At 40.9% G+C, this 23,342-nt stretch overlaps 1 protein-coding gene across 1 annotated transcript in view; it reads right to left on the bottom strand.

Annotated features, from left to right (window-relative positions):
• ZNF830 (zinc finger protein 830) overlaps positions 1–23,342 on the bottom strand; it is an 82,820-nt gene that overhangs the window by 19,924 nt on the left and 39,554 nt on the right. Inside the window, exons 6-8 of the mRNA XM_082259796.1 lie at positions 22,139–22,220; positions 6,995–7,058; positions 3,097–3,177 (exon numbers count right to left, since the gene is read on the bottom strand). Coding sequence (XP_082115922.1) covers positions 3,097–3,177; positions 6,995–7,058; positions 22,139–22,220 — 227 coding nt within the window. The remainder of the gene's footprint in view (positions 1–3,096; positions 3,178–6,994; positions 7,059–22,138; positions 22,221–23,342) is intronic.

The following is a 23,342-nucleotide window of genomic DNA, read 5'->3' on the forward strand; positions in this document are numbered from 1 at the left end:
ACATGGAGACTCGATCAAAGCCGAATGCGGCTTTGATCGGCGGCCATGCAGGCTGGTTGCCCGGGTCTCCCGGTGGGACAGGAGGGGGGGACGTCTGATCACAGCTGACTGCCTTCTCAGCCGCATCAGTTGTCATTACAAGACAGCCGACCATCGGATATGGACGCCGGTACCAGGGTGATGCCTCTAGCTGCAGGCATCAATCCAGTACAGCATTTTCCCGAAATATCGGCAATATTGGTCACCTTGGTGGTCGATTCCGTTATATCGGGGAAAGTTCAGATCGGCCCTCGATATATGTGAGCATTGCACAATTTTGAATATTAGAATACCTTTTACAGCGCAACACTTTGATTGATTTGCAACATATATGTACCCAATGTTTTAGCCCTTTAAAAACGCTGCAAATAAAGAAAAACACCTATGGCTTTGCTAAACTAAATCTCCAGCAACAATGTCAACCTGCTGGACTACAGAACTCTGTCTGTTCCTCACACATCTTTGTCCCTCTTCACATGCGGAGTTCTTTCCCAACAAAACAATGCTGCTACTTTGACTACCAATAGTTCGTCCACAAAATGTGAGTGGGACATGGAAATGGCTCTTGGAAGATATAGGTCAAGGGGCATGCCTACATCAAAAAAGGTACTTAACTCCCAGCAGCTGCCCCTGCAAGAATTTTACAAGCCTGGTGATGATGTCACAACAATGAATAAAAACGGTTTCTCACAACAGCAACATAAGGAAAGATTTAAAAATAATTAGGGATGTACCGATACCGAGTATTTTCAGGAGTACTCGCATGCAGTTTCCCGCACTGCTGCAGTGTGAGCCCAGGCTGAAATCACTATAACAAGCCTGGGTTCACACAGGTGTGGTGGGGAAATGGCATGCAATTTAGACAAGAATTGCACCACATTCCTGTTCAAATCACATGCGATTCTTTGCAGTGCGATTTTCTACCATTCTTTCTAAATGGATGCAAATCGCACTGCATAGTATTGGTACTTGGAATTGACAAGTACTTGACCAAAAATATCAGTACTCCTACTCGCCGATAAAAAAAAAAGGGGAATCGGTGCATCCCTATAAATAATACAGTACCATGATCTAGGAGGAGGAAGAGGGAGTCATATATACATGTTAAGTATTTTTCAGTAGTTTTAATCTGTGAAATAAAATAAAGATATTCATTCACAAGAGAACTATACTCATTGAGCTGATCTAGTTACAAGCTTTTGGACTAGTGGAAGATGTTTCGTGCAGCAAGTTTTTCCTGCAGAAAATGAGAGCTGTTAAACTTCTAAACCTGCAACAAACCAGGGCAATATAAACAGCACCTATAATGAGACATTAGGAAAACAGAGGTTCCTTTCTGTAAAAGTTGCATGTCTTAGTGATCAGTAGATCCAAAAGGGGCTTTTCCTGCAAAAGCTGGGCCTGCCACTACCCACTCCCAGCATCTGAGCTGGTTAATTTTTCAATGAGGTAATTATTTGTTTAAAGTAATAGAAAAAGAGAATAAAGGTGCACTGCTATGGTAAACCTGTACACACAGCCTAAAATAGAATTGCAGCTCCCACCAATTCAAGCACTCATGAACTTGTAGAAAGAAATATTGCCTGGCATCAGAGTCAGACTCAGAGAGAACCACACTTGAATAGATGATACCTGTTTACAGATACTTACCGTAATGTGAGTGATATATGTTATCTAATACATTTTTACTACAAACTACACTATGGATATTTCCCTTGCTTTTCTATTTATGTAGGAGCTTTGGATGTGAGGATAACCATCACCCTATGATTCTAGATTGTAAGCTCTAACGAGCAGAGCCCTCTAGTTCCTCCTGTTTTGAATTGTATTGTAACTGTATTGTCTTCCCTCACATTGTAAAGCGCTGCACAAACTGTTGGCGCTATATAAATCCTGTATAATAATAATATGAATACTAGATGAATTTCTAGAGACATCTTAAAGGCACATTGCAATGTGCTGCAGGTGAGCGTGCATTTCAGCTAATTTCACTGGTGTGAGAATCCTGTTTGGCACGTCACTTATTCCCTAACACAATTTCATATTCATTCACAATTTTTTATCTTTTTTTTAATGTGTGCACAAGGGTTTGCATGGATGTTTTTTTATTAAATCACTGACTCATTCACTTACTATACTCACACTTCTATTTATTTATTTTTGTGGCAATATTGCACTACGTGCATGTTTTTATTCTTCCTATATTTGGGAGCTGAGATTGAGAAGGGAGGATAAACAACATCCTATTACCAGCGGTTGGAGAATTGAAGGATTTGTTTTAGGAGCTGACACAAAGGGTTGCAGGTGAGCGCGCATTGCAACAGGATGCATTGGTGGAGGAATTTCTGTCTACACAGCAAATTTATTTTTTCTATATATGACAATATTTTTTCTGATGAACTTTTGAATATAGAAGATTTAAATAACAATTTTTTTTCATTTTTCACACATATTTTTGGACTTTGATTAGAACTTTTTTTTTTTTTAGCACAGTTACACACACACATATATATATATATATATATATATATATATATATATATATTTTTTCACATTATTGATTGATTTGATATGTCTACTTAGACCCCGTTCACACTGGGGCGACCTGGTCGCCTGACAGGTCGCCTGCCATAGAGAAGCTGTGGACCCGTTCTAATAGGAGCGACACAAGCCGCTCCGACTTAGAAAAAGGGTCCGGAGCTTCTTTGGGGCGACCCGGAGCGACCTGCATAGACTTCAATGTTATGAAGTCCATGCCGGCCGCTCCGAGGTCGCGGTGCGAGCAGCGCGCCGCGACCTATGAGGTCGCCCCGGCAAGTCGGATCACCCCATTGTGAATGGGGCCTTAGAGTTTATTCAATAGCACACAGGAATAGCGTACCACTTTTGTTTTACATAATTATTTGTTTAACCTTCTTGCCCACATTTGTGTGAGTTTTTAAAAGTTTTGTGAAGACAAACATTTTAGGAGCTATCCCTTTATCTCACCAAACATACACGTACGTCTATGTATTTTCTAAATACAAAATAGCAAAAAAAAGGGAAAACAATACTCACAGTATTAACTTGACGTATTTCTTTCTGAAATTCTTCCCACTCTTTAGCCATGTGATCTTTGGGAGCATCTACTTTTCTCACCTTTACAAGAAACACAATCAGTCAGTAGAAAGTTGCCTTGAACAGACAGACCGCAGCTGTAATAAAATATTATATAAAGGCAATAAAAACACATATAACAATTCTGTATAAATAATGGCTTAAAAAAAAGGCATTACCAATGTATTTGATCAGTGCGCATTCAATAAGCTACAATTCAATATTTGCTCTCTAATAAACATTTTCCACTTAATATGAGAATTGGACTGTAGCTTTAAACCGCTTAAGACTTCTATATTGTGTATAGTCTTTAACGATTGTCAAGTACACATGAACAAACTACCTTGTCCACTTTAGCTGGTGTACAAAACAATGGTGTCTAATTTAACAGGATAAGGGTCACATTTGTTGCCACATAAAGAGTAAAGAGCTGCATCTAAATTAAGGGAGTAAAACATATTTTTTGATAATTTTATTTGCAAAAACACAAAAAGATGCAATAAAACTAAAAAAAAATTATTCCATAATTTTTACACTAAAGTTATGTTATTGGTACAAAGCATGGCAAAGTTATTTGCAGTCTAAATAAAGTTTTGATGTTAACCACTTGCCTATTAGGCACCTTCACCCCCTTCCTGCCCAGGCCATTTTTCAGCTTTTCAGTTCAGTTTTCACTTTGAATGACAATTGCAACACTGTACCCAAAATAAACATTTATCATTTTTTTTTTTGAGACAGATAGAGCTTTCTTTTTGTGGTATTTAATCACCACTGGGTTTTTTATTATTTTGAAAAAAAAAAAAAAGGTTTTTCTTAGTTTCGGTTATAATATTTTGTAAATAAGTAATTTTTCTCTTTCACTTTCTCTTTCACTGATGCACGCCGATGAGACTGCACTGATGGGCATCACTGATTGGCACTGACAGGCATCACATTTGGGCACTGATGGCAGCACTGGTGGGCACTGTTGAGGCTGTACTGATATTCAGAGCACCGATGATCAGTGCCTTGATTGTCAGTGCAGATGTCCACTGTGTGAATTTGATGGTTTACGGCTCTCCTCACGCGCTGTCAGCGTAAGGGGAGGATTGCCGATAACCGGCAAATCCTGTTTACATCTGCCATCAGCTGATCACGTGGTATAGAAAAGTGCTGCAGTAATTGGCTCTTTACCCTGATCTGTGATCAGCTGCGCCTGAAGGATGCAGCGATCATAAATCCCTGCCGATGCGCGCCGCAGGGGAGGATGTCATATGATGGCTTCCCGACAAACTGCGGCTGCAATGTAGCCTTCATTCAGCTATATTGCGGTCGTGAAGGGATTAATATTTTACTGTAATACTAAAAAATAAAAAGGTATTATAATTTAAAACAGTTATTATTAAATAGTTAAAAAATAGAAATACATTTAAAATGTTGGGCTAATTAGAGTTAGTAAGGAGTTAAAAATAGAAACAAAAATATTTCATTTTTTTTTTTTTTACTGGTAGGGTTGCTTTAACCCCTAATTTATATCTCATGTGACTACTGTGATTGGTTCGTAGAACAATCACATGGCTGGGAGTCTGTCTCAATAGCTCCAGATCAGAAACCATGGCCCACAGCCGTTGGTAACCTCAGCTCTGTTATCATTAAATAGTTAAAAAAAAAATAGAAATAAATTCAAATAATTGGGCTGATTAGGGTTAATAAGCCATTAAATAGAAACAAATATTATTTAGTTTTTTTTTTTCTTTACCGGTAGGGTTGCGTTAACTCCCAACCAACTTATATATCATGTGACTGTTGTGATTGGCTCTCAAAATGGTTACATGACTGGGAGTCTGTCCCGATGGCTCCATATCAGAAGCCATTGCTGATAGCTGTTGATAAAGGCAAACATCATCAGGCCATTATGGATGCCCACATGTGATGGTTGGGTGTTAAAGCGGATTCCCCACTGACAGTGGAATGTAAACGAAAAACTAAAAACGAACAAATTGCAAGTACATGCAATTTTTATGTGCTTCCATTTAAGCCTTTGGACCACAAAAGCACACTATATCACACTAAAGTAGCACAGGACCCTTCCCCAAAGTCCCATTGCAGCTACGTTGCATTGATGCGAATGGGCATCATTGGAAGCAAAGTTATTTCCATTTATATGTGATTCAGTGTGACCCAACTCACATCTGAAATTGCATCACTGTGAACCAGGCTTGAAAAACTAGGTAAATACTAGGGATCGACCGATTATCGGCAATGCCGATATATCGGGGACCGATATGCACTTTCCCCGATATATCGGAATCGGCCCCTGAGGTTACCGATATTGCCGATATTTCAGGAAAGTCCATGTACCGGAGTGATGCCTGCTGGTAGAGTCAATAGCCGACGGTCGGCTGTCTTGTAATGACAACCGATGCGGCTGAGAAGCCGCTCGCCTGTCATTACAAGGAGTGGGAGGGGACGTCACCCCCTCCCCCTCCCACCGGGAGACCCGGGCATCCTGCCTGCATGGCCGCTGAAGAGAAGACCCGATCAAAGCCACATTCGGGCCTCCATGTAAAAAACACGGAAGTGATGTCATGACATCACTTCTGGGTATTCGGCAGCAAATTAAAAAAAATGCGAGCATTCAAAACAGCCAAACTTGGCATTTTGAATGCTTTCAAGTGAAGAGGAGGGGTTGGGGGTCTTTTAGACCCCCAGATCCCTCCACAACAGTACCTGTGAAAAAAATAAAAATACAATTTTTTTTAAATGTCCAAAAATATCGGCCAATATCGACCGATATCCGATGACCAAAATATGCGTATCGGTACTAAAAAAACGATATCGGTCGATCACTAGTAAATACATTATAAAACTATAATGTTAAATAGTATCTCTCAATAAACAATGTTCCAAACTCCTCTTGCCTCCGCTGTGTAAACAGAGCAAGGCCCAGTTGTCATTTTATTAGCTGGGATTTGCTGGCAAAAACAGCGATCAGGGCAGTCCTTGCAGGCCATAATAGAAGGTCCAGCAGGATTGAACATGCTATTTTAGGCCCCTTTCACACTAATGCGAAGCAATTTTACGGCGCGACTTTGTCGCGATTTTGACACAATTTTGAAAGCAATGGCAAGGCTATATGCCTCAAAACGCATTAAAATCGTGGCAAAGTAGTGCAGGAACTACTTTGAAGTCGGTGCAACTTCAAAACGCACTGAATGGGGCTCATTGAAAATAATGGAAAACGACTTGTCATGCGATTTTGCGGTCCAAAATCGTGGGACAAGTCGCACTAGTGTGAATGGGGCCTAAATAATAGTTCCCTCTGGAAAGTGTTGAAAATTCCCTACAGATTTAGTAAAAACAAAGGCAAGAGGTTCCTTTACATGCTGGCATTCAGTTTCATTCTATAATTTATAATGAGAGGCATCATGATTATGATGGTTTATAATGGAATGAGTACATGTTAATATTAATGTGTTACCTAGCAGCAAATAAGGTCAGTTTTATAGGCAATATGATAAAAGACTAAACATTGCATTTTAGTATTTCAATTTAACTGTACAAATTTTACTGATCTATGAGACAAATACTTAGCAGTTTAGAGCTATTTGGTTGCAAGTATGTAGTGATTCTACCTTGTTCAAAGTATACTTCACATTTACTTTTCTAAAAGACATTGGGCCTAAAATATACTTTACTGCAACCTCTTTTATCAGAAAAGATATGGCTCGTGATAGGCTCCATATGTTGTGTATGTGAGGAACACTGCCAGGGGAGCCACTAACGATTAAAATGAAATGGACCATTTTTGTTCTAAATGTGTTAATGATCCCATCATGGCACTTAAAGTAGTACTGCATAGAAAAGAAGGAACACTTGCCTTTGCATCAACTTCTGGGTCATCAAAAAATCCCTCAGGTAAGGCTTCTGCTGTATTTTCTTTCCTGCATTGGAAAAAAAAAAACATAGTGAAATAACACTACATGTGAAAATAGGACTGTGGACCGGTTATTGCATATAATGCAGGTAAAAACACACAGCTCAGTTTTCACTACCCAAAGACTCTGCAGAACACATTCATACATAAACTATATATCAAGGTTCAAGAGTAGAATTAGCCACAATTTCCAAGGAAGTTCCAACAACTCCTAGGCATTTCACCACATTCTACTGTCAGTAACAATTTTAAATGCAAGGTGTCCTTGTCAAAACAGACCAGGATAATGAATGCTGAAATGCTGAACCCTTAGTCTTCCATTGTGGCTTTGTACACCACAAGCCAAATGCATGTGTTCTCACAAAAAAACTTCTTGCCCATGGGACTTGGAAAGATTTCTAAAGTCTTAAAGGCAAGCACAGAGGCTGGACAAAGGCAGAGCTCAAAACCCTTTCAAACTCTACCACAAAGTGAAAAAAAAAGCTTTTGAGCAGATGAACAGGTTACATTGCTGTCAAACTGTGATTTTAAAATAATGCCAGGAAACATTATATTACTGAATACCATGTTAAAACATTTCTGTGGCAAAGGGCTACCTTACATCAGAGTTTCTGGCCTACCCACATGACAGCACTGATCATGGGGATCATGCCCAGGATTTAGGCCTTCGGTAATAAAGATGTCATCTTTCTACTTCTGGAGAGAACCAGAGGAACATCAAGCATCCATTTTCAAACAAAGGTGCTCCTGCATTGTGTTGGAGTGCTCTCTCATAAGATTTTTGGGAAAGGTAAGTGGTATATTTAATAATTTTTTTTCCCTAAATGTTTTTTTATTTTTTTTATTTCATGCTTATATCTAGTATGTGGGAACAGGTCCAGATAGATTAAGCAAACCTTGCCTGTACTGCCAGGTCTACTTCAATAATGAAGGTTGGAGATTGCTACTGACTAGATCCACTTTAGGCCTCATACACACTGGATGCTTCTTCTGCTGCTCCTAGATCTGTTTGGCTTTTTTTTCTGCCTATAAATACCCCTGCATGGTATCCCATGTGGCCATGCACTCATAGGCATTTAGAGCAGTTTAGAGGCAAGTACATTTAAAGGCAGAGAAAAAAATCCACAGCCAGTGTGTCCAGAAGCAGCAAAGTTTTGGCAAAAAAAAATGCTTAATGTGTCTTAAATGAGCCTGAATGCTAGGCAACTTTAGTGCTTGAGTTTTATTCATTTTAATGCTGAGAATAATATATTATTTTGGCCAATTAAATGAATTAGCGCCTAAGTGCGTTACACGAGCTTACAAACGTCAAACGTTTTTTCTGCCAAAATGCTGCTGCCAGAAGGAAGGAGTCTAGGAGAGTGATTAAAACCTCTAATGTACTTGAGGACTTAAAGTAAACCTTACCATACCACAAAAATCATCCAGCTGAAGTAATGGGGGAGGTACATCAACAACATTTACCATTTTTGTAGATTTGTTATTTTTTTATTGAAATGCCAATAATGTGAAACTATCATATACACTGGGGAAAATAATTAGGTTTCCCTGCATATTTTGTAAGTTTGTCTACTTGAAGGGTCTATAATTTTTATCATAGGTGTATTTTAAATGATAGAGACAGAACACCAACCAAAAATCCAGAAAAAAAAAAAGAAAAAACACACACGATGCAATGCTTATAAATTGAGTTGCAGCTCAGTGAGTGTTTGATCCCCAAACAAAACATGACTTCGTACATGGTGGAGAAACCCTTTTTGGTAAACACAGATGTAAGACTTTTTTTGGAGTTGGTTACCAGGTTTGCACACATCTCAGAAGGGATTTTGGTCCACTCTTCTTTACAGATCTTCTCTAAATCCTTAAGGTTTCTTGGCTGTCGCTTGGCAACTCAAAGTTTCAGCCGCCTCCATAAATTTTATATAGGATTAGGGTCTGGAGACTGCATCACTCCATGATTTTATTGTATTTCTTCTTGAGCCACTCACTGTTGCCTTGGCTGTATGTTTTAGTTCATTGTCATGCTGGAAGACCCATCCAGGACCCATCTTCAGTGTTCTTCCTAAGGAAAGAAGTTTCTCATCCAAGATTTTACAATACATGGCCCGTCCATTGGATCCTCAATGCAGTAAAGTCAGCCTGTACCTTTAGTAGAGAAACAGCCCCAAAGCATAATGTTTCCACCTCCGTGCTTGACTATAGAGATGGTGTTCTTAGGGTCATAGTCCGCATTTTTCTTCCTCCAAACACGGCAAGACGAGTTAATGCCAAAGAGCTCAATTTTGGTCTCATCTTGCCAAAACACTTTCTCCAAATATTTCTCTGAATCATTTAGATGTTCATTGACAAACTTCAGACAGACCTGTACATGTGCCTTCTTGAGGAGGGGGACCTTGTGGGCACTGCAGGATTTCAATCCATGGTGGCGTATTGCGCTACCAATGGTTTGTTTGGCGACTGTGGTCCCAACTACCTTGAGATCATTCACAAGCTCCTCCCATGTAGTTTTGGGCCGATCCCTCACTTTTCTCATGATCATCCTTACCCCATGAGGCGAAATCTTGCATGGAGCTGCAGACCGAGGGCGATTGATGGTTATTTTGTATTTCTTCCATTTGCAGATAATCGCTCCAACAGTTGTCTCCTTCGCACCAAGCTTCTTGCTGATGGTCTTGTAGCTCATTCCAGCCTTGTGCAGGTCTACAATATTGTCCCTGATGTCCTTTGACACCTCTTTGGTCTTGCCTATGATAGTGAGGTTTGAATGGAAGAAAGATTCTGTGGACAGGTGTCTTTTATACACATAAGGAGTTGTCGTTAGGAGCACCTACCTAAAGTGACAAGACTAATCACTGTACCACATGAGCACATACTGTAGCCAGTCTTTGGGAGCCAGAATTATTGTTAGTTGGTAGGGGATCAAATACTTATTTTACTTACTGAACTGCAACTCAATACATTTGTATCATGTTTTTTTTTCTGTATTTTTAGTTGATATTCTGCCTCCATAATTTAAAATACACCTATAATAACAATTATAGACCCTTCATTTCTTTGGAAGTGGGCAAACTTACCAAATCTGCAGAGGATCAAATAATTATTTTCCCCACTGTGAATGTAGTACTCTGCTTATAGGAGTGTATTATATTGGTTTTTACGTCACTTTTGTTAGTCCTTTTTATCTATGCATATGGATTTCCATCTTGATGAAACCATCAGTGATACGAATTTATGCGAGGACGGCAGTCTGGAGTGGAATTAAAAGCACTTCTAGACCTTTAATAAACTTGAAGGTCTATTGTGACTAGGGTTGCACAGATGCCGATATTAGGCATTTACACAAGTATTGGTACTCGTGAAAATGCACCGATACTTAAAACCCATAACTTCTGGCTCAGTTTTCAGAGGGATTCTCCCGCTGACAACTGAAATGTACACAAAACAACTCAGCAAACATCGGTTGTTAAGGAGCGGGGCCGCTGCGTCCTTAACAACTGATGACTCATTCATCTGTCAGTGGGGTTCCTGCTGACAGATGAATGTAAACTTAAGCAGGGGCAGCTGCCGCTATCAGTGTCTGTGGAGGAGCCGAACGTGTGGAGTCTGCCATGCATGGAGGGAGGAACAGCCTGGATGTACCACAACAGGGGAGTGTGGGTATGCAGGAATGCTTCCTTCATCAGCCTTTCCATTGCTCAGCCCTTCAGATGAAGATTTGACTGGGACCTGGGAGGTAGATGTGTGGCTGGCCATGCCTTCTCTCTTGGCACTTACAGCTCTCCTCCCCCCTCAATCGTCTCTGCTGTGAGTGCAGACAGACTAAAAACTTTTTAGCTAGAGCCTGGAGTCTGTACACAGGAGCCATCATTACTCCCTGTGCTGTCTGCTGGGAGAGGAACCCTGCTGCTGACTGGTAATGAAAAACTCTTTGTGCTTCTGTGCTGCCCTAAGAGCTGGCTGAGGTAATAATTAGAATCCCAGTGTTAACCCTGTGTTACCTGCAGGGAGAGGAGACAGCTCATTGACTAAGTAGGATCCCAGTGTTAATCCCCTGTGCTGCCTGCAAGGGACAGAAGCCCCCAAGTGTGGACTAGGACACAGCTGTACTATAATCAGGACCCCATTGTTAACCCTGTGCTGTATATATACATATATGGGAGGCTGACAGGCTGTAGTGACCACTTTGGTGGGCATCTCCTTGTGCTGTGTGAGCTGATGATGGAAACCCCCCTCCTTGCTCCTCCTCATCTTGAACTACCTAAGTGAGCTGCTCTGGGTGTGGGTGTTTAACCTTCGTTTTACCAGAACAATAATAGCAGGAAGACATTAATTTCCATCTTGGGTGTTTTGTGAACTTTGTGTACCTTTATTTATAATTAATTTTTTGCATATTATTTGGCAGTTTATTCACATGATTATATCTGCACATGTTTAGGTAAGCGTCCTTTGTTATTGGTTGACTATTGCATGTATATTATTTAAATGAGGTAGCGGTCTTTTTAATATTTTTATTATTTAGGCTAAACATTTATTATTTGGATGTAGAACATTATTTCTGTATTTAATAGCGCTATATTAATATGTAAAAGTATACTTTTTCTTAAATGTCAGTATCCATGTCCCTAAACCAATATATAGGCGGGGGCAGTGGTCATTTGTTTTTACTATTGGAATACTGGTGAGGGGATACACTGGACACCTTTGCTGCCATTGTGCTATATGCTGGGTGTCCAGTGAACCCCTGTGCCTTTAAGAGAGGTGGGCTTCATCCAGGCTCACCTTCCCTCTATCTATCCATTATGCATGGAGGCTAGTGAGTGAGTAAGCAAGATAATATTGGGGTGTATTTGCAAATGTGTGCAAATTAAACCTCTGCTTTTAACGCTGTCAGACAGAATAATTTGGTTGGTTACTGGCTGACTGATAAGTTGAGCTGCGAATTTGCTTTGGTTTTGTTTAACACTTTAGCTCAAGACTGCAAGCAGGAATTCCAGATGCTGCATGACCAAAGCATCAACTGGTATAATGATTGGATCCAATCTAAAAGCCTGAAGCTGCGGGAAGATCATGACAGCACGCTTGAGACCTCTGAGGTTAGTCAGAAAGCATCAAAGCTATATGGTACATTAAATTTTCCTTTGACAGAGAAGAGGAGGCAGCCATGCCTGATAGAAAGAACTCCAACGATGGCATGGACTATATCAGAAGGCAAAATTCCAGGCTCCAGGGGTTAGTCACATCAGTGGGCACAATGCAGGCATCAGTAATGTTACTGAAGTGTGAGGCACCTGATACAGCAGGACTGGTCCTCCATGTCTAGAATCAAGCATGCTGCATCACAGGACGGGACTCTAAGTGGTTGGAAGCAGATGTAGGGTCAGGCGTTCAAAGTTAGCAGGTCACAGGTGGCAGGCAGTAAGGACAGACTGAGGATCCATGTGGTTCTTGCATGCATGAGCATCAACTGGAAGGGGCTTCCTCAATGCCGAAGAGCAGAAAGCAAAGTGCCACTCCACCCAGTGGATGATGTCCGAACGTAACCCCTCAGTGTTAGCAGAAAAAGGGGGAACCGTTAAATCCATGTGGGAGTACAGCTTCCTGAGTGGATAACCAAGCGGCTAATTAGGCAGAAACAAGACTTGTTGAGCTGGACTTATAAAAGAGTTGAATTACTCATAGTAACCACAGAGTGCACCAAAAATATCCCTTAAACGCACATCTAAAACAATATCACTCAAGGAGTACATCCAGACTAAAACTACGTGTGCTGCATACTTCTGTGCGGACCTCTGCTTTGATGTATGAAGAGAGGGGGGGGGGGGAATTCCTTAATTAAGGACACCTGAGTAGCAGCACACATAGGCCCCGGGGCTCCCCTTTGATAAAACAAAGCCAGCAAAGACCACTTCTCTAGGGTATACTATGTAGAGTAAAGATGGCTAACATAGCCTAAATGTGCTTGCCCTAAAGAAGTAAATGTGAATTTGTCAACAGGAAACAAAGTTGAATAAGCCAAACATCTGAATTTGGTATGAATGGGCTGCTGTGAAATGCCCGTATCCTTGATTCCAGTGGAGCCAAAATATAGAAAGAGTGCTTCTCTGAAAGTCCAATATCACCCCTTAAACATGGTTGTAAAGTTCAAATTTCCAGGGCAGTCTTGCTAGTATAACAAGTCACAGGATATACGGAGTGAACAATCTTCCCCTGCCTCTACCGATCTTCCAGGCTGATCAGGACGGCTTAAGACTTACTTGCTCAGTGATGGGTGCCATAGAAGATACATCAAAGTATTGATGACAGTACATCCGCAGTGCAGAAACGGGGTGTTCATAGTGGGTTCCCTGGGTCCTCTCTCGGCTGTCACATGCAAGCTTCTCAAGGAATATAGTTTACCGCTAGTGATGGCGTGCCATCCGAAGTGCTCGTCCAGATTCCCAGGTCAGGTCCAGATTCCCAGATAGAATGGGCACGAAAAATAAATAAAAATACAGCTTGGCTTCTGCATGGGCGCTTAGGCAAGGGTGACATCAAAGATCCTACAGCAAGATCCTAAAGGGCCATACACACTAGAAGATTTTCTGAAGACTTTTTCCTTCAGATTTACCTTTTCTATGTAGTGCAAGGGCCTGCCAGATTGCATACAAATTCAAAGTGTTTAGCTTTGACCTCATATTATCTGGTTTTGGTAAATCTAAAGGAAAAAGTCTTCAGAAAATCTTATAGTGTGTATGGCCCATTAGAACTCTGAGGATCCTGAATCACACAAGATTACACTTCAACACTCTGCAGGTGTTCAGTGTTCCAAGGATCCCACTAAAAAGCCCATTAAATCACCTTTGTCTAGGCATTGTGGGGAAAGCAGGAGTGTAAAATAAGTACAATAATTCATATTTCTTGTAACTTTTTTTAATGCAGCAGTTTTTCAAGATATACAAACTTTTTATAAAAATCAATAAATAAAAATGTAGATAACTTGCAAAAGAGAGTAATAAGGTTTAATTTTCCATTCTTTGAAACAAGGAATGCAATAGTCACCAGAGCCCAGTTCTATTCTTTTGTGTGGTTTCTTTCCTTTAAACTTTATGGAAAAAAACAAATGATATAAGTATCAGAAAATGCTGCCCTTGTTTTTCTCCCCTGTAACTTTTTACAGTAAAACTGAACAGACATATGGAGACACTGTAGGAGTTCTTGGAAGTTGATCAGTAACATGCTGGGAGCTCATACCCTTTTTTCTCATAGCCTTTAAGACTATGTTACAAGCAGTGCATACTGTAGCTGGGCATTATAAAACATTGCTGCAGCCGCTGAAAACATCACCAACTTCCTGGAAGACATTATAAAATAATAAACCCTCTTATTTAAAATACATATAGTGCTTCTGAACTCCTAGCATCCCCCTTCATGGTTTACTTTTTTAAGGTGGATCCCATTCACTTGCAGAGTTCCCATGGAGCCACCCTTGCATCCAATACTAAAGAAAAAAAAAAAAAAAGTTTTTTCAGCAGCATACATTTTACCCAAAGAACCAGTGCAAAGCTATAAAGGTTTAATGCCCACACAGTAGCCCATTTCCTTTTTTGTACTCATCTGGTGGTTGTCCATGCAGGTTCAGTCTCTCCTTTAGCGGTGTCCCTGACCTTGAACACTAATTGATCACGCAAGGCAGAGAACCCTTTCTGTGGATCTTCTGGGATGAAAAATGGGGCCAAAGTGTTCCCACATACAGCAGAGCTGGCAGGGCTATCTTCCCTGGAAGTGTTCTCCTCGGCTTCAGTTTTCACAAAGCCTGCCTCCCAAGTGAGTGGACACATAGACCTAGTGCACCACAATTCCAGAATAAGCATGTCTTCTCGTTGTTCGGAGTTTGTCTGTCAATGTCCTCAGGAGCCCAGTACTACGCTTTCTCACTAGCGGGGCACATCCATGCCGTGTTCCAAAAGGTGCATGTAAGCAGTAATTGTGAACATAAAAGCAAAAGTAGCTTCATTGCAGGGAATTATGCATCATTCTGAGCATGTGAAATGGATAGAGCTCACAAGGCCATCCTGGACATGGGCAAAGTGAACAGATTGGCCAAGAAACAGAAGCAGGCAGAAGAGTGGAGAAAATGTTTTTAAAAAGCTGGCGGCTTTACAAATATGGTGTTCATAGGCTAAGATTTTCATGACATGCTGGCTGTAGCTGCAGACATTTACCGTTACCACGGGTAAATAAACACACGGTTACTTATGCCTTCAAGCTGCATTATTATTATTAGTAGTATTACAGCAGCCATGCAATATGAATTCATTGCATAACAAAGATCCACACAGTTCCTACAAGCAAGGGTCACTCGACAAGGTAGAGATTTTGCTACTAGAGGAGTGCATTCAGGCACCAACAAAACTCTCTCAGCCAAGTACCCATCATGTCCTACTGACAGAAATTTACAAAGAGAGACATGCCAGAATTTCAGTGTAAGGTATAGAAGATCCCTTCCGGAAAGGACAAGCTGGCAGGCTGCAGCTTTGCCACGATTGCCAATTTTTCTATGAAGTGAAGGTTATCATGCATGGAGAAGAACTAGAGCAGCCATGACCTCTAGGCAGAAGTTGGCTGCAGAATTTCCTCAAATGCAGGAAGCAGACTGTATTGTTGTCGGGGGACAGGGTCTCTTCGGAACAATCCAGAAACCTGGTTAAGGTCTTCTCTCACGCCGCTTGTTAGGAGAAATCCTTTTCTCATTACTCCACTCTTCAACTTGGCATGTCTTCTCAAGATTCCTGGTCAGGGTTTTTTCATCCCAGTTCTTGTGGCAGAACGTTTACTGTTATAAAGTCCATAATGGCATTAGTCCATTCTGCATTTTGAAGCTCTTAAGAGACTGGATTCAGGTGCAAATTTATGCTGAAGTGTATCAAATCTGCAATGACCTCCCTTCACCTAGGACAGCATGGCCGCTTTAATATGGCCCCACCGCTAATTTGGAAAAATCTATTGTTGTGGCCCCCTGTGAATCCCTGAGCGCTGCTCAGGACCCCTGGGATCTCTGGATCTTTCAACGCTGTTGGACTGCACATATGCCATATTAGTTCTATTACCATTAGTTTTCTATATTCTCTTATATATGCTACTGTTTTGAATGACTTATACTCAGAATGATGGTCCATCCGGGCACTCTACATCCAATTCCGTTTTTTCCTGTTACTTGTGAATACACTATTTTTAACACCCACCATCCGCCCCCGCCAGCTTTCTATCCCTTGCTCAATATGGCCTCGGACTTAGCCTGATTAGGGAGCACTAAAAAACACAAATAAATCCGGTGCTAGTATGACAGGACCAGCGCCCTCTCCACGATAACTGGCATAACACCTGGGGGTCAAGTAGCAGCTGTGTGGGAACACACAGTCACACAAGGGTTAACCACACATAAGTGCTATATGAACCCACCGATGATGATTACTGATGGCAGCAATAACAGTCATGAATGATGCCAATGTAGTGAATAGAACACTGAAAAGTTTCATTCAAAATCAGTTCCATGTATGTATAAAACAGCAGTACACCTTGTACAATGACCCCCACTGGATCTGCAATGATGAAGCCAAAATAAGGGGTTAAAAATTCACAGCTCAAATAGGAGATCCTCAAGAAATTGGATTTTTAAGGCAATCAAAACAATTAAATTAAAAAATATATATTTTTATTGAGAAAATATTTAAAAACAAATCACAGTAATGATTAGGATAAAAACACACAGCGTATACTAGGATGATAAGAGAATTAACAAAATGTTAGATTCTCTTTGTTCCTGGATGGTCTGTCCACCTGAAAAGATGCCACAGTTGCTCTAAGGGATCTAGTGGATCAGAATCATCCGTTTCCAAGGACCAATTTACCATCCTGCTTCTTGGATGCTGCCTTTAGCAGCATGGCAGTTGAAGCTCAAGTTATGAAAGACAGGGTACTGCGTAGTTTAGGAATCCCTTGATGCAAAGCTGGGAAATCTGCTTCTTGTAAAATCTATCTATTAACACGTGATGTAATAACTACCTTGGTGTAAGCCTCAGGACTTCCTCCATGTGACAAAACCTCTCTTGTAGCCAGATTTGGGCCAGCGTTCAGCTTTCTGTACTATTAGTGAAATACCTACCATTTCTATTTTGTTTTGGAGGCCATTGGCTTTCTACTCTTTGTTTAAAACACTTGTTTAGAGGGTTTCCAATATAGCTTCCCCTTGGAATTTTGTGGGATCTGATATAGTAAGCCTTTGCTGTGATGAGGCAGGTGTCTGAACTGGCAACCTTATCTTATAAGGAATCTCTCATAGTTTTGCATTGAACAAGGGGGAGGCCCAGTACTTAATGCAGTATCCATCTGACTCCCCAACCAGGATATCCTTATCAGGTCCCTCGGTCTGCCTCCAGTTTACCCTTAGGAAGTTTCCTTATACTGTCTGGATGTGGTTCGGGTTTGAGAGTCCATTTCAACTTCTACTTCTTTCATAAAGGTTATTTCATCTTTGTTTTCCAAGATGAACCCTGTACTAATGCTCTGGTTTCTAGTTCCACCATCTCAAGATGACACAAGCAGGCCATCACCCACCCACATAGTCTAAGGTTCAGGTTCTATCCTATCCTGACAAAGGTGTACCTAATTAAATCTATGAGTACTTCCTGAGCTTTTTTAATTAAGACAACTGTTTCTCAGATCTGCAAGGCTGCCACCAGGTGGACATTTGGCCTCATCTTAAGCCCTATTTAGGTGTAGGACCCCTCAAGCAAGCTCTCTAAGCTGCAGGCAGTTCACAAATTTGCTCTTCTCATTATGCCTTGAGCCTGTTGGCATTTGTCTGTTGTCTGCCTAGCCTGCAGCTGGATTGCTTCTGGACATCCTTCAGTTAACTGTATTTAGAGAAGGAGAGCACACTTGCAAATGACAGTGTCAGTTAGGTAATTAGAACAACTATACCTAGTTCCTTAAAGCCAACAAGGGTAGCAGGCATCAGAGCACAATTACTTTGTGGAGGCACCCTAAGTAATTGCTTCATATTCGACAAGAAAGCATCTCAAGGTCCTGGATTTCTTTGCAGATTGGATTCTGCAGATCTGCTAATGGACACCTAAATGTATGAAAATTAGAAGCCATTTCTTCCTTAACAGAAGTAACTAATATGTTAGATTTTGAAGCAGATTCATCTTTCAAAAGACAACCAATACAGCTACAGCACAGAGGCTTGGTGCATGATGAACCTAATTTTACAGAACATACAGCACACTTCTTCATGGACACAGTACTTTTGCTCTACTCTGCAGCTTTGTGCTGTAGCAAGAAGAAACAAATAAAGGGTCTAAGCTGACTTCCCTAGATATACACTGCTCAAAAAAATTAAAGGAACACTTTTTTAGTCAGAGTATAGCATCAAGTCAATTAAACTCCTGGGATATTGATCTGGTCACTTAAGTAGCAGAGGGGGTTGTTAATCAGTTGCAGCTGCTTTGGAGTTAATGAAATTGACAACAGGGGCACTAGACGGGAAGCAATGAAATGACCTCCAAAACAGAATGTTTTTACCGGTGGAGGTCACTATAAATTTTTTTCCCAACTCATCTTTTCTGTTTTTCACTAGTTTTGCATTTGGCTACGGTTAGTGTCACTACTGGTAACATGAGGCGATACCTGGACCCTATAGAGGTTGCACATGCAGTCCAACTCCTCCAGGATGGCACATTAATGCGTGCCATTGCCAGAAGGTTTGCTATGTCTCCCACCACAGTCTCATGAGCATGGAGGAGATTCCAGGAGACAGGCAGTTACTCTAGGAGAGCTGGACAGGAACAAAGAAGGCCCTAACGCATCAGCAGGACTGGTATATTCTCCTTTGTGCAAGGAGGAACAGGATGAGCACTGCCAGAGCCCTACAAAATGACCTCCAGCAGACCACTGGTGTGAATGTCTGAACAAACAAACAATCAGAAACAGACTTCATAAGGGTTGTCTAAGGGGTACAACGTCCTCTAGTGGGCATTGTGCTCACTGCAGGGCACAGTGGAGCTTGAATGGCATTTGCGAGGGACCCAAAAAGAAGAGGAGGATCAAGGCTGCTCTGTGCAAAATCATTGCACAGAGCAGGTAAATATAACATAACATGTTTGATTTTTTTGTTTTTATTTATTTCCTTTAGAAACACCTTAATTGACTATTTGACCCAAAACACTTAAATCTTTCAACAATATGGCACCTTCTGTCGAACATTCTTTTTTTTTTTTTTTTTTTTTTTTTTTTTTGCTATTTAGTAATGCAGATATCTTTTTTGCCAGAAGTATTGCTTATGCTTTATTGCTGCATCCCCTTCCCTGCAATTCAAATTTTTACAGTGAAGGAAAAAAGTATTTGATCCCCTGCTGATTTTGTACGTTTGACCACTGACAAAGAAATGGTCGGTCTTTAACTTTAATGGTAGGTTTATGTTAACAGTGAGAGACAGAACAACAACAACAAAATCCAGAAAAAAGCATTTCAAAAAAGTTATAAATTGGTTTGCATTTAAATGAGTGAAATAAGTATTTGACTCCTTCGCAAAACATGACTTTGTACTTGGTGGCAAAACTCTTGTTGGAAATCACAGAGGTCAGACGTAGTTGGTCACCACATCTCAGGAGGGATTTGGTCCTACTCTTTGCAGATCCTCTCCCAGTCATTAAGGTTTTCGAGGCTGACGTTTGGTAACTCGAACTTTCAGCTCCCCCCACATATTGTCTATGGGATTATGGACACTGGCTAGGCCACTCCAGGACCTTAATGTGCTTCTTCCTGTGCTTCTTCTTGAGCAGCCTTTGTTTCCTTGGCCGTGTGTTTTGGGTCATTGTCATGCTGGAATACCCATCCACGACCCATTTCAATGCCCTGGCTGAGGGAAGGAGGTTCCCACCCAAGATTTGATGGTACATGGCCCTGTCGATTGTCCCTTTGATGTACAGTTGTCCTGTCCCCTTAGCAGAAAAACATCCCCAAAGCATAATGTTTCCACTTCCATGTTTGACGGTGTTCTTGAGGTCATAGGCAGCATCTCTCCTCCTCCAAACACGGCGAGTTAAGTTGATGACAAAGAGCTAGATTTTGGTCTGATCTGACCACAACACTTTTACCCAGTTCTGCTCTGAATCATTCAGACATTAATTAGCAAACTTCAGACGGGCCTGTGCATGGGCTTTCTTGAGCAGGGGGACCTTACGGGCGCTGCAGGATTTCAGTCCTTCATGGCATAGTGTGTTGCCAAATGTTTTCATGGTGGCTATGGTCCCAGCTGCCTTGAGATCATTGACAAGATTCTCCCGTGTAGTTCTGGGCCGATTCCTCCCCGTTCTCATGATCATTGAAACTCCAAGAGGGGAGATCTTGCATGGAGCCCCAGACCAAGGGAGATTGAAAGTTACTTTGTGTTTCTTTCATTTGCGAATAATCGCACCAACTGTTGTCACCCTCTTACCAAGCTGCTTGGCGATGGTCTTGTAGCCCATTCCAGCCTTGTGTAGGTCTACAATCTTGTCCCTGACATCCTTGGACAGCTCTTTGGTCTTGTTAGAGAGATTGGAATCTAATTGATTGATTGCATCTGTGGACAGGTGTCTTTTATACAGGCAACAAGCTGAGATTAGGAGCACTCCCTTTAAGAGAGTGCTACTAATCTCAGCTTGTTACCTGTATACAAAACACCTGGGAGCCAAAAATCTTGCTGATTGAGAGAAGATCAAATACTTAACCACTTGCCGACCGCCCGCTGGCTTTTTACTGTGGCAGGGCGGCTTGGCTGCGTCCATTCACGTAGTACTACGTGACTGGAGTGCATGTGGTTTGGCGGCCGCAGGAACCGCACTACCGCTGTGTTTAGATCGCAAATCGCCGCCATTACTAATAAAAATAAATAAATAAAAAGTCCACAAATCTAGCCCGTAGTTTGTAAACGCTATAACTTTTGCGCAAACCAATTCAAATATGCTTTCTGGGATTTTTTTTTTAACCAAAAATATGTAGCAGAATACAAATTGGCCTAAACTGATAAAAAAAATTACATTTTTTTAATTTTTTTATTGGGAATGTTTTATAGCAGAAAATAAAAAATATGGAGTTTTTTCTTTTTTCAAAATTGTCACTCTTTTTTTGTTTATAGCGCAAAATCTAAAAACTGCAGAGAAGATCAAATACCACCAAAAGAAAGCTCTATTTGTGGGGAAAAAAACGACATAAATTTTATTTGGGTACAGCATCGCACCACTGCGCAAGTATCCGTTAAAGTAACGCAGTGCTGAATTGCAAAAAATGGCCTGGTCTCTAAGGGAGCAAATCCTTCCGGGGCTGAAGTGGTTAATTTATTCTTAAAAATGCAAATCGATTTATAACTTTTTGAAATGCATATTTCTGTATTATTTTGTTCTTCTGTATCTAACTGTTAAAATAAACCTACTATTAAAATTATAGACTGATCATTTCTTTCTCAGTTTCTCAGTGGGCAAACGTACAAAGTCAGCAGGGGATCAAATACTTTTTTCTCTCACTGTAAGCACAATAGTCTGCAAGATATAGTATAATCTTTTGAGAAGCAAGGTTATTCAGTATTTACCTCCAACCTGGGAAGCTGTGTTAAATCAATGTGGTGACCAGAAAGGATGCCTAATACATATTCCTGTTGGCCTTCATTGTGTGGATTCTCGTGCTGCATCATTTTAAGTCAGTTTTAGTGTTTATTATACGCCTAGCGCAGTGGATCTTTAGGGACCACACAAACATGACCTACTTGTTTCCCTGCCATTGCAGACGAGATATTGAAAAACCCATCTTTCACTTGTTTACACACATTTTTTTCAACTTTTTCACCCACAATGTCTTTTAATTTAAAGCGTTGCCTAGGTTTTAGATTGATAGTACGGTACATTGATGGATCTGGCAAAAATATTTTGTGAGGTATTTACTTGCAGCACTTATCGGTTTAGCCATTTGGTGCAATCTAGGTTTGGCCTTGATATTATGGCAGAAATTTGTTTTGTTTTATTCATGTGTTTGCACGGCAGCATTATCAGTGCTAGTATATACAACTCTTACCGTTGTACAGTTTTTTCTTGAATGTCAGCCTTCAAAATAGACCCAGAATGAGAAACCACAGGTGTCTTACTATCAAAGAAATCTACAGGGAAAAAGAAGATAGTAAAAGTCAAACTCTAGGCAGATATAAAGACAAATTAATACAGCTATGTAAATGTATTTTAAAATGCAGTGTAATTATCTGAATCTGGCCCAATATCAACCTACTGTAGTCCCTGTACAGTAGGGAGATGCAATAAAAAGGAGCAAATAAGTTCATGTGCTGGCAAGAAACATAATAGAAAGAGAAAGCAGAGTGACAGAAATAAGCCCATCATTGTGCTGCCACTGCTAGTGCAGATCCAGGAGGCTCAGAATGGATGGGTTGAATGGTTCTGATGATTGGACCGAGGACATCTAGCAGCAGAATAAAAGGTATTACTGAGGAAATCTCCCTGGATTGAAGTTGAATAGTGCAGCAAAAGATTTTAAGTGGAACTAAACTCTGCAATACTCAACCCCCCCTTTTCCAATGGTCTAAAGTCTGCAAGGTCCCTCGCTGGCAACTTCTCTCCAGCTTCTTCTGGGTGTCAAGTCTTTGGTTGTCTCGAATGGCCGCTGTAGGATGACGTAACAGTCAGGAGTTCATTTATCTCAGTGCAAAAGCATTGTGTTGAGAATGTGCCCAACTCAAAAAAATATCCTTGTATATATCTTTTCATGTGACAACACTGAAGAAAGGACACTTTGCTACAATGTAAAGTAGTGAGTGTACAGCTTGTATAACAGTGTACATTTTCTGTCCCCTCAAAATAACCAAGTTGGGCCCAATTAGCCATTTTCCCTCCCCAATGTCACGCGACTCGTTAGTGTTACAAGGTCTCAGGTGTGAATGGGGAGCAGGTGTGTCAAATTTGGTGTTATCGCTCTCACTCTCTCAAACTGGTCACTGGAAGTTCAACATGGCACCTCATGGCAAAGAACTCTCTAAGAATCTGAAAAAAAGAATTGTTGCACTAAATAAAGATGGCCTAGGCTATAAGAAGCTTGCCGAGACCCTGAAATTGAGCTGCAGCACGGTGGCCAAGACCATACAGCGGTTTAACAGGGCAGGTTCCACTCAGAACAGGCCTGGCTATGGTCAACCGAAGAAGTTGAGTGCACGCGCTCAGCGTCATAAGTTGTCTTTGGGAAATAGACGTATGAGTGCTGCTAGCATTGCTGC

The sequence above is a fragment of the Pelophylax lessonae genome, assembly GCF_965119305.1.
Source record: "Pelophylax lessonae genome assembly, chromosome: 5".
NCBI lineage: Eukaryota > Metazoa > Chordata > Amphibia > Anura > Ranidae > Pelophylax > Pelophylax lessonae.